This window comes from Balaenoptera acutorostrata, chromosome 12 (assembly GCF_949987535.1).
Source record: "Balaenoptera acutorostrata chromosome 12, mBalAcu1.1, whole genome shotgun sequence".
NCBI lineage: Eukaryota > Metazoa > Chordata > Mammalia > Artiodactyla > Balaenopteridae > Balaenoptera > Balaenoptera acutorostrata.
In genome coordinates, this window is record NC_080075.1 from 34,811,795 (window position 1) to 34,829,912 (window position 18,118).

At 39.0% G+C, this 18,118-nt stretch overlaps 1 protein-coding gene across 2 annotated transcripts in view; it reads right to left on the reverse strand.

Moving 5' to 3' along the window:
• The window catches only part of ANTXR1 (ANTXR cell adhesion molecule 1), a 245,064-nt gene that overhangs the window by 207,067 nt on the left and 19,879 nt on the right, over positions 1 to 18,118 (reverse strand). For both annotated transcript variants that reach the window (XM_057558000.1, XM_057558001.1), the window contains exons 2-3: positions 12,458 to 12,529; positions 7,973 to 8,044 (exon numbers count right to left, since the gene is read on the reverse strand). In XM_057558000.1, coding sequence (XP_057413983.1) covers positions 7,973 to 8,044; positions 12,458 to 12,529 — 144 coding nt within the window. The remainder of the gene's footprint in view (positions 1 to 7,972; positions 8,045 to 12,457; positions 12,530 to 18,118) is intronic.

Here is an 18,118-nt window from a genome sequence, read left to right on the forward strand (position 1 = left end):
AAGAGACAAAAATACTTTACATGAATGTTGGAAAAGGGATATAACCACAGACACAGAAGAGATTTTGAAAATTAAAAAGGTATGTTATAAAATTAAAATATCAACACACTGGTAATTTCTACCACTTCTCAAGGTAGAAAATACGATTATAACAATAGTCATACAAGATTTTGAGATAATTGTCAAATAACTTCTTTAATAATGGTTTAGGCTTAGTTGGCTTTCCTCTGATATGTATTAAACCTTGAACAAACTTACACTTTCTATATTACTTTAGATATTCCATAGCACATGAAAAGATTGCCAATTCATTTTTCTAAATTTGTGCAATCCTTATTGCAAGCCTGACAAAGATAGTATAAAGTGAAACTCTTGAATATTCTTAATATTAAATATTAATAAGTGATATATTTAGGTTTATATGAAATCAAATCCAGAAATATAATAAAAGAGCAAACCATGATGAATAAAATTTATTTCAGGAATTTAAGGTTAGTTTCACATCAGGAAATTTTTTGATTTGAAATTTTCACATAGGCAGGGCAAAGGAAATAAAAGAAAGATATAATTATCTTTTTATGACAAAAGGGCATTTAATGAAACTAACATTTCAGATAAAAATGTTTTAATAAACTTGCAGTTGAAGAATCATTCCTTAATATAGTAGATAAAAAATTCTATGAAGTCAATATCCAATAAAGTACATAATTGTGAAACACAAGTCCATTAAAGTTTGAAAATTTTAGCCAATGTAATAAGATACCCAAGAAGACACACCATATACAAAAATAAACTCAAAATGGTTTAAAGACCTAATTAACATAACACCATTAAACTCCTAGAAGAGAACATAGGCAAAACATTCTCAGACATAAATCGTACCAATGTTTTCTATGATCAGTCTCCCAAGGTAGATTAAATAAAACCAAAAATAAACAAATGGGACCTAATCAAACTTAAAAGTTTTTGCACACCAAAGGAAACCATCAACAAACTGAAAAGAAAAACTAAGGAATGGAAGAAAATATTTGCAAACGATGCTACTGACAAGGGGTTAATATGCAAAATATACCAACAGCTCATACAACTCAATATCAAAAAAACAAGCAACCCAAGATACCTGAGAAGGTATAAAAGATATAAATATTAGAAAAGAGGACAGAAGTTATCATTGATTATAAATAATATAACCATCTTACTAGAAAACCACTCCAAAATTAACTAGAAAAATATTAGAATTAATATAATGTTTCATTAAAATGATGGGATAAGAAATAAATCTACAAAGCAATAATTTCCTCCAAGCCAGTATGTCTTAACTGTTCGGGGGACATAGGCCTGTTCTGTTGCAAATTACAATCTCCCTGGTTTGCAAATTTTTAAAAATAATTTTATGGAGTTCAATAAAAGCCCATGGATCCCAAATTATAGGTTAATTGCTTTATAGTGAACAACAGTTTAGAAAATACAACAGAAAAAAAATTCATTCACAATGGAAGCACAACTTTAAAATGTCTAGGAATAAACTTAGTGAACACTGTATGAGACTGAGCTGAAGAAAATATCAAAACCTCATTGGGGGATGTAAAAGGGAAGTGATATATCCTTAAATAAGAGAATCAATATAGTAACAATGTAATGCCATTTTGTTAAGGTTATTCTGTAATTTTCATACAATTCAAGTGAAAACCCCAGGAATATTTTGGAACATTAAAAGAATTATTTAAAATGCATGTGGTAGGGAAAAATACCCACTAAAGACCAGGAGATTTTCACACAGGATTAGAAGTGAGGAAGGACTTGTCTTCCAGATGTTAAAACTAATTAAAATAATGTGGTAGTAGCATAAGAACAGACAGAAATGCAGTGCATCAGAATAGAAAACCCAGCAAAGGACACAAGTATATGAAAAAGTTTAACTTTTCAAATTGGTAGTAAAGGATTATCCAGTAAATGGTGTTGGAAAAACTGCCTAAACATTTGGAGAAAAAAGATGGATCTTGGCTTCATACCTTACATCGGATTAATTCTAGAAGTAATAAACTAAATGTAAGAAAAAAATTATAAAAAATACTGTAAGTAAAGGTAGTCAAAAAAGGACAATAGCAGCTCAATCACAATTATGAATACTGATGTTAAATTTCTGAATAAAATACAGAAAACAGAATTCAGTTCTATATCAAAATAATAATATATCACAACCAAGTGTAACCAGATATGCATATGGCCCAATATTAAAATATCTTTTGTAATGCATTTCTCTGTATTAGTAGGTCAAAGGAAAAATATGACTTCAATAGATACCAGAAATGCATTTAATTAAACTGAATATCTATTCCTGTTTTCTTTTGAAGGAAGAGTTGGACTTCCTTGACATGATCTCATTTCCAGATGATGAAACATTGGAAGTATTTCGATTAAGATCAGGAAAAAGACTATCCAAGAAGTTTTTAGGGAATCATGTGCAGTAGTTAACACTAAAATAATTTATTCTATTAGTACTTAAATTAACATTAATCCTTTATTATGCTAATGAGGAAACCTAAAATACTTGTTACAATTTGTCAATCGTTTTGCAAATTGTTGAAGCTAAGAAATCTTGAAAGAGCAACATGATATGATGCAAAGCCCATGAGTTGGACTGAATCCAGAATCCAGAATCAGAATACCAGTTCTGCCATTTTCATTCTTTGATCTTAGCAAGTTATCTAAGCTCTCTGAATCTCAGTGTCCTTATCTGTAGAACTGAAGTAATAGCAGGCTTGCTATAGGCTATCTCTTCTGTGGATTATAATAAAAAGTCTGGACAAAATGAAAAAAGCAAACACAATAAAACTCTGAAAAGCAAAAAATGCAGGTGGATTGGAGAGTTAAAACCTGGAGAAATAACCCATACAAGGATGAATTCCAAATTTTTTTTCTTCATTTCCCTCACGGCTTTAATCTGAGGGTGGGCCTCAGTCACATGGCAGTAGCCTGGGATGTCGCCTAAAAGCTAAGAAAGCCACCATATTTCTGGCCCTTGGGAAAAGCGGCCCCTGTGGTTCAAAGAATGTGGAGGAAATCCCATTTCTATTTCTCTCTTATGACTCCTGGCTTTGCCCCAGGGGTGGCCTCAGTACAGAACTGCACGCAGCAATGTGGTGACCAAGACTCCAAGAGAAACCCCATTTTTCTTGCTAGAAGACTTGGAGGGCAGGGGCCTCATTGAGAAAATCAGTGTGTGGGGAATCCTGGAGAGGAGAGAGCTCGTGAAGGGGATCCCCCTACTTCTGTGTATGAAGCTGTATAACTCCCAGGCTCATCTCTGAACTGCATACGTGCAGGAGACACCCAAAGCAGCTTAGCAAAGACTTTGAAAACTGAACCAAAATCAAAACCACAGAAGACAAGATAGAACCTGTGATCTGAACCTAGTCAGGTTGATTGCCTACTAAAGCAAACAAACAAACAGGGGCTTCCCTGGTGGTGCAGTGGTTGAGAATCTGCCTGCCAATGCAGGGGATATGGGTTCGAGCCCTGGTCTGGGAAGATCCCACATGCCGTGGAGCAACTAGGCCCGTGAGCCACAGTTACTGAGCCTGCGGGTCTGGAGCCTGTGCTCTGCAACAAGAGAGGCCGTGGTAATGAGAGGCCCGCACACCGCGATGAAGAGTGGCCCCCACTTGCCGCAACTAGAGAAAGCCCTCGCACAGAAACGAAGACCCAACACAGCCATAAAAAAATAAATAAAATAAATTAAAAAAAAAAAAAAGAATGAATGAAGAAAATATTGCTAACTTTACTCATATTGGCACTGAAGTTTGTATCTATACTTAAAAAACAAACAAACAAATCAATATTCTCTATAGGATTTGAATACGACTCAGAGTCTCAACAACATGATATTAAAAACTTTTAGAATATAATCTAAAATTGCTTGACATACAAACCACCTAGAAAATGTGAACCATTCTCAGGAGAGCAGACAATTAAGATGCCAATCCTGAGCTATTGGAATTATCAGTTATAATAACTGAAGTTATTATATAATAGGAGTTATAATAACTATAATCCATGAGGTAAAGGTAACACACTTGAATTAAATGGAAAGATAGAAGTTCTCAGAAGAGAAATAAAAAATTTAAAAAGAACCAAGTAGATATTTTAGGACTGAAAAACACAATATCTGTAATAAGAAATTCAGTAGATGAGCTAAACAGCAGAATGGAGATGACAGAGGAAAAGAGTCAGTTAACATGAAGACAGAACAATAGAAACGATCTGGTATAAAGAACAGAAAGAAAATTGCAAAAAAAAAAAATTGAACAGAACTTCAGGGGCATGTGGAATAACATCAAAAGGTCTAACATGTGTGTCACTGGGGTCTCAGAAGGAGAGGGGAAAATGATCAGGGCAGAAAAAATTATTTGAAAAGTAACGGCCACAGATCCACACAATTTGGTGAAAGACATAAATTTCTAGATTCAAGAAGCTGAGGAAAGCCAAAAGAGGATAAACTCAAAAAACAAGCAGAAAAAAAAACCAAAAAGTGTGCCAGACACATCATAATCAAACTGCTGAGAACTAAAGATAGAGAAAAAAATCTTGACAGCAGTTAGTGAAAAATGACACTTTACATATGAAACAATAAATCAAATGACCACAAAGACCACATTAGAAATTGAAGTAATAATGGTTATATCGGAATAAATAAATGCTATGTAAAGTGCTTAGCAGATAAAAGACACAAATGGCAGAGGTATCATTAGTCTAATTGTAATTCCTCTACTACATCTCAACACAACATAATTATTTTCCATTCTGTTTCTTCAACCTTCCCATGGTTTCCCCTGTGTGGATCTGATCCAGAGAACTGAATGCAAATGTACTTTTGATATACCCCAAATCTTTTGCTCTTGTTGAAATGAGAGTCTCTGCTAATTCATGTCTTGTTTTTGAACAAGATTTTAAAAATTCTGTAAGTGTCCTCAGTTACTACATAGGTAAAATATTGTATCTTTTACTGTCTTATAGGGATATTAGGAAGATCAAATGAGACATAGAAAAAAATATAAAAATTCCTGTGACCAACTAAACCACTGAAAGTCATATATTTCAGAAACAGTAGCAGGTTGGAAGTTCTGAAAGTCTAATTCTTTACACCAATCTCATGAGAAACTATTTTAGAGAGAGCTGGCTTGCCTGCGTCTTTCCACAGGCTGACAAGGTTGGGGATGGGTCAGTGAACCATGGTCATGCTTTGCCAGCTGACCCACAGATTAGGCCAAGCAGTCACCAAATGAAACTCATTCAGCCTTACACACACACACACACACACACACACACACACACATATACACATTCTTTTCCATTATGGTTTATCACAGGATATTGAACATAGTTCCCTGTGCTATACAGTAGGACCTTGTTGTTTATCCATTCTATATATCATAGTTTGCATCTGCTAATCCCAAACCATTCAGCCTTTAGCAAGGTATTTCTGGCTGTTATTTGATGCATATTCATCCCTTAATTATTAAATGCTGCTTCCAGCAAAGTAGAGATTCCAATCCCAGTCTTCTCCTTGGCATGGGATACTAGGAGCAGTGAAGTTAAGGTACAAAAAACTAGATTCAAAGTAGGATTCAGATGACTAATTTGAACTAGCATAACCAAAATGGGTCTGAAAGACTCGACGTTCTACTAGTGTTTATAAATCTGTGACTTCCCTCCACCTCTCCAACTTCCCAGAGGCTGCGAGCAGTAGCACACAAAATATCCACAGGGGATGTGTGAACTTGGTCTCTTGCCAAACTCTTAGGCGCAGAGCGAGTGGAATCAGCAAGAAGCAGCACTAGGCAGCCTTGGGTTGTAGGAGGATGTGAAAAATGGGTGAGAGAGGAGTTTTCTCCGAAGAAAAGACATCTCTGCAAATTATGACTGAGATATTATCATATATAAAGACTGAGAGAGATTAGGAGTCTTGCATGTAGTCCATAGGCTAGAGACATTGTCTCAGAGCTTCTTAAAATCCTTGACCCTATAGGAGAGGGGTGAGGACATTGTTAACTGCTCGGAGAGAAAGGATGGAAAGGATGATTCAATATATTAAAAATAGTCAGACTTCCTCTGTCTGACTCTCAAATTGAACCATGGTAGAAGGACGTTGAGACTCAATCAATAGTGAAAAGATTTAGATATAGCTGTCGTTATTGCCTGTTTCATAGAGATCCTTATGAGGATAATTATGAGAAAATTACGACAATAAATATTACAGAAATTATGACACACAGTCGGATGGGCCATAAACCTTATTCTTGTACAAATTTTTCTTGCTCGTAATTTTAGGATCATTATGAAGCAGCTTGGAAAAGATTGTGTACCAATATTTTGATAACCTGTGTTATAAGTTCTGTGATGTCTTTTTTCTTGCATCTCTTTTCTACCTTAATACAGGTAACTTACAAGCAATCTATGTAGCTTGCATTTGAATGACTTGAATATACTTTAGTTCCACTTTGATTTGACACAAAGAAGCGCTAATAGGTCTCAGGTATTGCCTGTTTTATGAGCCTGAAGTCCACTGTAAGAAGAAACCCAATATCAAGAATTTGAAACAAATTAACTTGTGTGGAAGGAATGTAAAGAAAACGTTGGGTGTCTTGGCCAGACCATTGTTAGAACAGCGTGTTGAATTGTAAAAAAAAATTTTTGATGTTCTGTTTCAATTTTCAGTAGCAAATAAATGTGTGTATAGAGAATCTTAAAAAAAATTCCTTGGCCAATACTGAAGGGAAGTCACACAGGCTTCTTGGGCTTCATGAGTCTCTGTTTAACAGCAGGTGGAGTGGAAAGAATGTGCAGCCTGCATCTCGAGTGGATTCTGCTTGGTATCCTTAGAAACATGACAAGGCCTCAGTTTCTCCTTCTGTTAATAAGGAATAAGAAACCCTTGTTTTTAAAATGGGGTTTCAGTGCATCTCAAATGGCATGCGTGCATATAATAGATACTGCTGAAGGAGTAACAGGATTTGAAAACTTCCATACGGTTCAGAGTGCTCTTTTTGTTACAGATGGGGAACAAAGACATGGAGAAAAATGGGGACTAGCTCAGACGTGCTGTGTGAGTGCCAGTTCCAGAAAACCTTACTCCATCCTGTTAGTCCTATTCTCATTTCTAGAAGAATCGCACAGAATAAAGTCTTCCTGCCCTCCCTGTACTTGCCATTCTTCCCTTCCTTTCCCCAACATGTCCACATAAGTCAGCCAATAGTCCCACGTGTGCCCCACCCTGGGGCCTCTCTCATGTGGACCATACCACTTTTTAAAAAGTGGACAAAGCATCATTAACTCAGGAAAAGTGTCATCTCCAATGTACCATCCTAGCTGTGAATAAATGACGTGTCTCTGTTACTGTTAATTTTCATCTGCAAGTGGTAAAACCCCAATTGATGTTTTTGTTAAGCTAGGTCTAACTAATCCTTTTCTGTCAACAACATTTTCCCATACCTGATTCAAATTTTTTTAAATTTTGTAGTGCCATAAACCCTCCCTTTCTATTCGCTGCCTTAGTCATTATGGATGATAATAGTTCAAGTTCTTACTTCTCTCATAGCACACTTATTATATCTCTGAACACTTAATCCACAAAGTAAAATCTAATTTAAATAAAAGAAAATATATTCCCTCAAGAATTTGGTTTGCTAACATTTTGCTCCAAGTTAGTGGACTGAGTCACCAATGAAAGGTAAGATTTACCTTAATGTGATTTAGTCATTTATAAAATTTCACTGACATAAGGAAATTCTATCAAAGTCATCGCAGAGTAAATTAACAGATGGGTCAATGCGCAAAGTTCAAGGCATAAGTCAAAAGAGAGAACTATTCAATTAAAATCACTGCCAGGTCAAAGCTGGCAGTGGGGCACAAATATCAGAACTACTCATGAAAAGATGGGTTTTGTAATGATAGGGATGGGGAGCACCCTTACCTGTCTTCTGTTAGCTTCATCAGGGTTGTTCCTTGAGTAGAGAAGACAATAAAGGACATTCTTAGCTGTGGACTGGAAAGGAAAAGCAATTCTATTAGGGCAGAAAGAGAGACTATGGAATGCCATTCCCTTCCAGGCTTCCCCCCTCTTCTTCTCTTTATATTACGGTTGCCAGAGCTGCCAACCTTCAACCCAAAGGGCACCTTCACAGCTGGTGTTGCAAGTAGTCAGCCAGCAGCTGACTTGAAGCTGTGGACCAAAGAGAAGACCCACTTTGTCCTCCTGGAGGCTGCTTCTGATTTGACCACCACTCAGTGAGTGTGGGTCACAAGTAAGAAAGCTAAGATTCAACACTTTCCTCTGCTCTGTCTGAAGTGTGCCCCTAGAAGTCTTGTTTGCATGCTGTTTATACAAATCAGGATCCCAACGGACAACATTTGATAGTGTAGTCCACTGTAGTGGACTCCTAATCTCTCTCAGTGTTGTCCACTGTAGTCTGGTGTATCCTCTACTGAACAGGGTGTCTCAGGCAATGGCAGCTTGATGCCATTAGCCATTAAGATTATACAGTTCATTTTACTCTGAAAGTAGAATCACCATCAACCTTTAATTTCTATTTGGCTTCCCAAGGAGGTTACCCTATAAGGAAAGCATGTGCTGATGGGCCACAAGACTACCTATTCTATTTGGTAGTTAAACTTCTCATGATTAATGAATACATCGGCATGGTTTTTATATGGCGGTACTTGGAAGCTTTGCCAATGTGAAATCCACACTCTGAGAGATAGATCAACTCTCAGCTGAGGACAAACGTCTTTTTTGGTCTGCAAGATAGACTGTCAGACTACAGTGGATTCACCACTGGAATGCCATCCTTTGGGGCTCTCTCTAAGTAGCCAGATGGTTCACCTTTCATAGCATCAACCTATTTCTTCATGATGCAGTAACCTCCCATACCTGACCTGGCCCCAAATCTTATATTTCCCACTTCCTAAAATGTCTCCCCAAACCTTCCCCCTTTTCCTGACAACAGTCATTGTTTCCTAGCTGGTGACCTTGCCTATCATCATTCCTTGCTCCAATTCATTCCTTACACTGCTTCCAGGATACTTTTTCTAAAATATAAATCAGATCTTGTCACTCATCTGCTATCAAACCTCCAATGGCTCCTAATGCATCCAAGATAAAGTCTACATCCATTACCGTATGTCTGATGCATCTTCGGAAACCCTTTAGCATGGTGTGTAATACTTGGTAGGAGCCCAAGCAACACCTGGTGAGTTGAAATTGGCCTTTTGAAAAAGACCTGGGTTCTCTGTCCATGACACCATGCTGCCTTTTACTACCTCACTAGTGCTGGGCCAGGAGGACACCACATCAGAAATGATAATAAAAATCATAATTATCATGATAATATAATAATGGCCAACCTTATCAAGGACTTACTATGTGCCAAGCACTACTGTAAGTGATTTGCCTGTATTATTTCATTAAACTTGTAACAACTTTATGAGATCATTACTATTATTATTCCTATTTTCCACGAAAGGAAATTGAGACCCTGAAAGATAAAATAATTTTCCCAAAGTCACACAGTGGGAGAGTGGTAGACCTAGGGCTTAAAACCAAGCATTCTGATTCTAGAACTTGGGCTCTTAACCACTATGTTATACTGCCTCCCTTATATAGAGTTAAGCTCTGGAAAGAATGAATTTGAAATGCAGGAAATGTAGCTCTCCAAGGGGTAATTGGTATATGAATCTGGGCTGGAGACATAATTTGGGAGTTCTCAGCATACTGATGTGAGTAAAATTGTTCAGAGTATCAGCAGGGAGAAGGGAAGGGAGCCAAACCAGAACCAACACCAACATTTAAAGGCCTGGCTCTGGGCAGGGGATGAAAGGAGAGCCAGAAGCCAGCAGAGGAGAGAATTTTAAGGAGAGATAAATCTGAATCCAACGAAGCTCCTCTATCCAGCAGAACAAGGACTGCATGGCTGTCAATGGATTTGTCCTCTAGGGCATCACTTAGGGAATTTGGTGAGAGCAAGCAGGTCGAGGGTGGGGATGAAGGCCAGATGGGAGTGGGTTAAGGAATGAATGAGAAGTAAGGATATGGAGATGGTGAGTCTTTAAAGATATTTGAGTGAGAAACTGGTAAAGACTTAAGGTAGCATCTATAGGAAGACATGATCAGGAAATTCATTGTTTTTTTTCAGATGAGGTTATGTCTATTGATAGTGGAAATGGAGCCAGAGGAAAGGTAGAGAAAAATACAAGAGAGAAACAAAGACCTGGGGGATATTGGAGACAATGGGATAAAATGGACTAAAATGGAAGGACAGGCTTTTAATAGGAGGGATACTTGAATCTCAGAGACGATGGGAAGGACATGCATCCATCTTTTAAGAGGAGGATTGGAATAGGAGGTAATCCCTTGCTTGCTGTTCTCTGGGCTCTTGGTGAAATAGGAGGTGAAGTTCTTTGCTGAGAGTGATGGGTGTGAGGTTCAGGTTGGGGGCTTCAAGAAAATGGTGAAAAGTTATATTACTGATTGAGCAGGTATCGTGTGTCAGGCACTACTATAGGCCCTGGGGCTGAAGCAGGCAACAAAAGACAGACCCTCCTCTTGGAGTTTGCGTGGCAGTAGTGTCTTGGTGCCACACTTTGAGGAGGGTCCATAGCCAAAGAGGGCCAGAGGAGACAATTAAAGGAAAGTGCCTCGTGGTCTAGATTAAGCCATGTCAAATACTCTGGTCCTCAGTTTCTTTGTCTATAAAACGAAGAGGACTGGATTAAGTGCTCTCTTAGTTCCCCCAACTCCTACCTCTAACATCTTTGAATCTAAAATAGCAAAGTGTCTGGAGTTTCTGAGGGAATTGGGGAAGAGAAGTGTCACCTGCTCACTCTTAGCCAGGTGCTGGGCTAGTTGCTTTGCACACTTAGCCAGGTGTTGGGCTAGTTGCTTTGCACATGTTTTCTCGTATAATTTTCACATGCAAACTAGGGTTCAACCAAGGTAAGTAAATTGCTATGGTTGCCCAATGGAGCTTGGATGCAAATCCACATCTGCCTAACTTCAAAGCCTTTTCCAGGAGACTCCTCTGCTTTAGAGGGACCAGAAAACCATTAGAGGAAAGAGAGACATAGCAGATACTCTCAAGTGTCTGGAGGCAGATTTGTTTTATATCACTCCAGATGGATGAGAGTGTAGGAAAGGACATTATGGGTCAATGACAAAAAAGACTCTTATGGAAACTGGAATTATCCAACTATTGGGTTGTTTGCCTCAAAAGGCAGCAGTTTCTCACCAGAGCTATTCAAGTTGGGGGTTAGTGAATGCCTCGGAAGATAGCTTGGGAAGTTGTTCCTTTCAATTCTAAGCTTGTACAATTCTCTTAACTTTGCTTTTAATACCATCCATGTATTTGCTTCTCTTCTTTTCCTCTACTTTTCCTGCCTGTCTCCTCCCAGCCTCTGTTTTCTCCCTTCATCTGGGTGTAGATGCTTCCTGCTGTAGTTTCCAATTTTTGGCGTAACAGAGAGGACACCTCTTAACCCTCTCCCTCCAATCAAGCAAGTGGGTACATGTTGAGACCAGTAAGTGAATTTGCAGGGAACACATTTGTCATTACCCTGGTCTCTGAGATTAAAAAAAATAATAATAACATATTCAAAGAGGAAGTATATGGTTACTCACATCAGCTGGAAGACTCTACAGAGGTCATCAAGCAGGGTTGGAGCTGCTTTCAAATTTACAATGATCAGAACAATTTCACCAAAGACCTTGACAACTGGCTTCAAGCAGATCCGTTAATGCTATCACAGTTGTGTTGTCCTTTGGAGGTTGCACGCAAGGAGGGTGAAATGACCTCCTTTCTTTTACTAGTGGGTGTCTATACTTACTGGAAAGTAGGACCTCCAAGGCCCCTGCAATGTGTATAGTGACAATGTTCAAAACTGCATTGTCCTTCCTTGGAAAGTGGTGTCAAGAATGCTCAGAGGATTCTACCTGATAAGGCATATAGCTAGGCTGGCCAACCATGGCAGTTTGCCCAGGACTGAGGAGAGTTCCCAAGATGTGAAACTTTCAGTGCTAAAACCAAGAAAGTCCTGGGCAAACTGGGATGAGTTGGTTACCTTACACCCTACAGCCTCTACACACGGGTCCAGCCAGAATGAGCCAATTGCCCCAGCGTGATGCACTGTGAAAGAAAATGCTAACGATCCTTCTAGAAGGATATTATTTGACAAGAGAGGGGGAAAATTTAAATGTTGGTCTTATAAACAAATCAGGGTCCTCTTGAAAACACGAAGCCAAAATTTATTCTAACATGTGGCAAAGATGAAAACAAAGTCAAGTCTCTGTTATAAGATCTGAGAGTCTACCTTTGTCAAAAAGCATCCCCAAAGTGGTTAGTAATTAGTAGAATAGCAAACAGGCTGGTTTTACTCATGACAGAGAACTACTCATTATGTTTCTCACCTGATGAATTTATGAGCCAACTGTTCCACGAAGTAATAGATTTCATTCCAGTGGTGCAGCACACTTCCTGATCTAGGAAAATAAAACAGATGTGACTTAATCAGGTGTTCATTTGTCTTTACCTTGTGTCATATAGTCTATCATTTAACTTTTGACCTATCCTCTAACTGGGCTCATTATCTGAAATTTCCATAACTTTGTAAATTATTTAAAAGGATGCTTAGACTTAATGTTAGAATTCTGAGAAATTTTGGTAAAGAACTCCCTTCACTCCACCTCCTACTCCTTCCCACCCCATTCCACACACTCACACACTAAAAACAAAACAAAACAAAACAAAAAACCCTGGGCCCAACCAGATTCACAGGTTAGTTTCAAATCTTTAAGAAACAGTTATTTTTGTGCTCTTTAAAGTATTGCTCTGATGAGAGAAGAAAAATGATTCCAATTCATTTAAATGAAATTAGCACAAACTAGATGCCCAAATAGACAAAGATAAACAAATCCCCCTCCTCAGAAATGAAGAGTCCAAATTCATTGGTAAATACAGATTCAAAAATCTGTAAATAAAATATTAGCAAAATGAATCCAGCAGGAATCCAAAAGAATACTAATTAATTAATTGGTATTTATTTCAGGAATGTATTGATAGTTCAACATTTAAGGATATCTAATATAAATAGTCATACTAATAAATAAAAGAAGAAAAATGATACAGCCTTTCTTTAATAAAAAGGGGGAAACTTTACTGAAAAAAGAGAGAAACTTTCTCTAAGACAGATGGGATCATAGCATTTTAGATTTGGAAGGGGGCTTCTTTATTTCCCGAGGTTGACTTCTGTTTCACTGATACGACTTACTACTGCTTCAGTTCAGCTTTAAGTATTTTTCAAAGTGCTCGTACTTCAATCTGTTGCATTGACTTCATAGTAAGTTTTTCTATTCTAACCCACTCTTCTGTAGGTTTGATGTTCTTTCCTTTCACTTAAGGATCTGTTTCAGCTGAGCCTTGCATTTCTGCCTGTCATTCTAATAATTCTTGAGGTTAGAGTTTGCTCCTTTGACTCTGACATTTTGTACTGCAAACATTTTCCACTGTTTTCAGATTACTTTTAGTTTTCATGCACTCATTTATCTTTATTTTAACTTCTAGAGAGTTATTATTATTTTATCTTTGTTTCAGACTATTTTATAGATATTTAAGATGAATTTGGGCAAAGTAGATTTTAGGCCTTCCTTTTCATGGTACAATATCTTTAGGAATTCTCATTCTGGTTGAGTGTATTCCATCTCTATGAGGAAAATTTATTTTCTTCTGCCCCATATCCAGAAATGATATGTCTGGCTGATCTGAGCAGAAGTGATACAATATGTTACGGTCATGCACTGAAAGATTCCGTATCATAAGGATATCTCATGTTCCTCAAGTTAATCTATAACTTCAATTCTAGGAAAAATTCTGAAAGGAAGTTTTGTTAAACTCAAAAACTGACTCCAAAAATGAAATGAAGATTACAGTTCTAAAAGTAATCAAGGCAATAATGAAAAAAAACAAAGTTGGAAAGTTTGCCCTATCACATATAGTGGCCCTATGGGCATGATATAGAACAGTAGAAGGAATGGAGTAAAATGGAGAGCCCACACTTCGATGTATGTGAGGTCTCTCTATACAGTGAAAGCAGTGATTCAAACTGGGGAGGGAGAATGAACCCTTCCATAAGTGATGCTGTGACATAGTTGGAAACAACCAATCAGATCACTATCTCATACCAAATGGCACCCTGGATGTATTAAAACCTAATGGGAAAAACACAACTTTCAATCCATTGCGTGAATTATAGAAGGAGATTTTTACGTCATCATGTTAGTGAAGGGTTTCTTCAACCAGATACAAAAAGTAGGAATTGTTTTTTAAGAAAAGAATAATTTTAACTATCTGAAGGGTCTAAAATTCTGGATGACAAAAGATACCATAAACAAAGATAAGAAGAGAATGAGAGGGACTTCCCTGGTGGCCCAGTGGTTAAGAATCCACCTTCCAGTACAGGGGATGCGGGTTTGATCCCTCATGGGGGAACTAACATCCCGCATGCCACGGGGCAACTGAGCTTCTCTAGTGCACTGCCACTAGAGAGAAGCCCGTGCAGCCACAGTGAAAGATCCTGCATGCCGCAACTAAGACCCAACACAGCCAAATAAAACAAAAATTAAAAAAAAAAAAAAGAAAGGGAGTGAGAGAAGATGTCTGCAACAAATAAAAAAGGCAAAAGATTACTGTCTAAGATATATAAATAGTTGGTACAAGTAAATATTAACAAGGCAAACAATAGAAAAATAGACAAAGGATCAGAACAGGCAATCCCCTGAAGGATGGTAAGTCAGCATTTGAAAAAACATTCAACTCTTCTGATAAATATAGAAATGCTTTTTTAAACAATTGTTTGGGGAAGAGCAAGCAGTTTCAGGGGGCAGCAGCATAAAGCCCACAGGGTAGAGGGGTGAGGAGTTGGGGAGATGGGGAAAGGGATCAGGGAGAGAAGGGGGCAGGGGCTCTTTTATCAAAAACAAACCTTTTCCAATAAACTTTTCTATTCCAGTTTCTCAGCCTTTATGCATTCCATCTGCTTGGGACACGCAATGTCCACACTGGCAAACTCCTACTCATTCTGTAAGATGCAACTTGGTCTCTGCCTGTTGCCTTTGACCAACACAGATGGGGCTTATTGCTCCTGCCCCAGGCTCTCAGGGCACCGTGTACATCTCTCAGTCACCATCCTCTGATACCGGGTTGCAATCACTTTTTTTTCCAGCTCCCCTTGTGAGGGTCTTAAGGATATTTGCCTCTCCAGCATCTACCTGTTTGTTGGATGGAAGGAAGAAGAGCGTGGGGAGAAGTCTCTATTGCTCATTGAAGCCTCCTGATCTTTTGCCAGCTGGACAGCACCTCTTCCGGTCTCATTTGGATGAACACTGTGGGCCTGAGACTCAGACGGCTCCAGCCAATTCCTGTGATCCTATGTGAACCTGAGGAGCCTTCCCAAGTGGATCAAGGATTCGAGAGCACAGCTCCTTGATGAATGGGCCTACCTAATCATCAACAGTAGATGTCTGAGCTTAATGCGAGCTGGGGGTCTCCCCAAAGCTCACCAGAACAGCATATCCCAGCCCTGCGCTTTTAAAGCTTTGGAAAGCCTTTTATTAGAATCCCAGCCATCCTCCTGGACAAGCTTCCATTGTATATTTCAAATCTCAAAGACTGGTCCTGGCTCCTCTTCTTCAGCTATGGGGTAGATGCTCTGGTCCTGTGGATCCTAGTGAGGGCTCTGGTAGATCTGGCCCAATGCTGTATATGTGCTTCAGAAGAGGCACTATGTGACTGCTGGTCCAGTTAGAATTCTACAACTCCTTTCCACTGGAATCAAGAGATTTCCTTGAACACTGATTGTCTGTGCCCACTTCTGAAATACAACGCTGTGTTTTGGTCCATATCACCCAAACAAGTACTATCTGAAATTTTGGTTCCTGAGGGGTAGGGTAAGACACCTCTGATTAGAGAGGAATCTCCGCAGCTCCTCTATTCCATGTTTGGTTTTCTCATCGGTAGAGAAGTCCTGTAGTGAGGGAATTAAACTGGGAGGGGAGGCAAAGTAGAGGTGAAACAGGGACTTGAACGAGAATTGGGGGGTCTGTTTTTGGCTGTCTGCTAAAGGAGCAGGGGTTTCGAGTAAATCCTTTTTGAGTTTCTTTCTTTGTTTTCAAGGATTGGCCACAAATCATTGGCGTTCCTTTACTTATTAAAAAGGGTCACCCAATGTTCATTTACATTTTCTTTTGGCTTAAAGCATTTCATTTTCACTATTCTTCTGTCTGACTGACATGTAAAATTCAGACAATATTGGTATTCATCTGATTTCTTGATGCTAGATATAGGGAAAGATCCAAGAAATATCCTGAAGTGTTAAGAAAAAAAGTCTAAAGCTATCTGGAACACTTTCTTGCCAATTGACGGGTGCTCTATTTTCTCAGGAAGAAAATAAAATGAGGCCCTTAAGATAAAATGAGAGGGAAGGAGATATTGACAGGTTTGCTTCTCCCATCCCAGCTCTACTAATAATTGTCCTGTTACTGTTGAGGTTTGTTGTTTCATATTTACACATGACCATTCTTGACACAATTATATAAGCCTGGACCAAAATATACACTCTTTGTGACACACTTGAGATGTACATAGCCTATTCCCTCAAGCACTGAGGGTAAACATAACCTTCTAAGATTCTGGGAACAAAACTGGTTTTGTCTTCTCTTGGGTTACCATGGGACCCCAAGGGGCCTCAGCTACGAAAGTGGCAGAGGAATATGGGGTTATGTAGAGCTGCACCTTGGAATCCTTCTAGCCTTCATGACTGAGCTTCTTAACCCACACATGCACGTTCTGTCCTACCCCAAGATCAAATCACCTCTTAGAGAAGGAAAGAGTCCCGTGGCAGCTGCTTCTGGTTTTAGCACGGAGGTGAGCATGTTGGACGTCCCCAGGAGCAAGGGGCTTGCCTGACTGGTACCATAGTCCTCTCCCCTGCCTCACTGCCACCCATTGACCACAGATGGACTCCTAACTCTGAACTCTTAACTACTTCATCCATGGGGGATCTGGAAACTACCCACTAAGACTTGAACCAGACTCCTGCCCTTCTCTCATGGGGATAGATATGCTGGGTCTTTAATTTTGTTTGGACTTTCTGTTAAAACGTGCGTGTCTTACCCACACTTTGCCTTGTAAACTGATTTTCTGGTTTGGAATCTGATCTAGTAGCTACTCCCAGAATAATCAACCCAGGATGGTGTGTCCATGTTCAGACCTTGGCTTCTTTTCAACCCTGAGGACCTAAGTGGACTCCTGGTCATAGCCAGGAGAAGTAGGGTGTTGGTTGGGGAAGTGGCAGCTGATCTCCACCTTATAATGTGTAAAATATCTCATTTATCATGCCAACCTGTTTAAGAATTACTGATCTTAAAATCCCAGCTATGAAGCCCCAATGTTCTCTTTAGTAATGGCTCACCCAGCCATTGTTACCGAAGCCCCAGGGTGGAAATAAAAACTCCTTCCTAGCCCAAATATAAGTATTACTGGGAAAGATTCCATTGAACTCTGCTGTGGATTGTTTTGTCTTATTTTTATTTTTTTAAATTGCTTTTAACACACAATTGCTGACTAACTATTGTCAAAGAGTTGAAATATACATGTTTTAGAAGTCAGTGGATGTGAAATGTCCCAGCTATTTGACTCAATTAAATCCTAACTCAAATGCAATTCTAGCCCCTGAAGATTTCCATGGGCCAACTGGGTATCAAGATGGTGTGGAGGATTCAGGCTCTTCTTGGGATTTCATGCCTTGGTTCCACAAGTATAAATCTCAGCAAAATTTGGTATTCAAGTAGCCTCCCAGGAATTCTGCTTCATTACAGCCCTACAGAGTTCTGTGCTTAAAGATTCACTCAATACACTCGGGTCCACTACACACCACCTCCTGACTTGGCTTTGAGAAGGGCTCCCCAGACCATCAGGAGGCAAAGCCACCAGTCCCATGAGAAGGTAACTGCTGGGGGCAGCTCCAGAGCTCCTTAGCTATTTTTGTTTTTCTACGCCCTCTCCAGTGTCTGGAA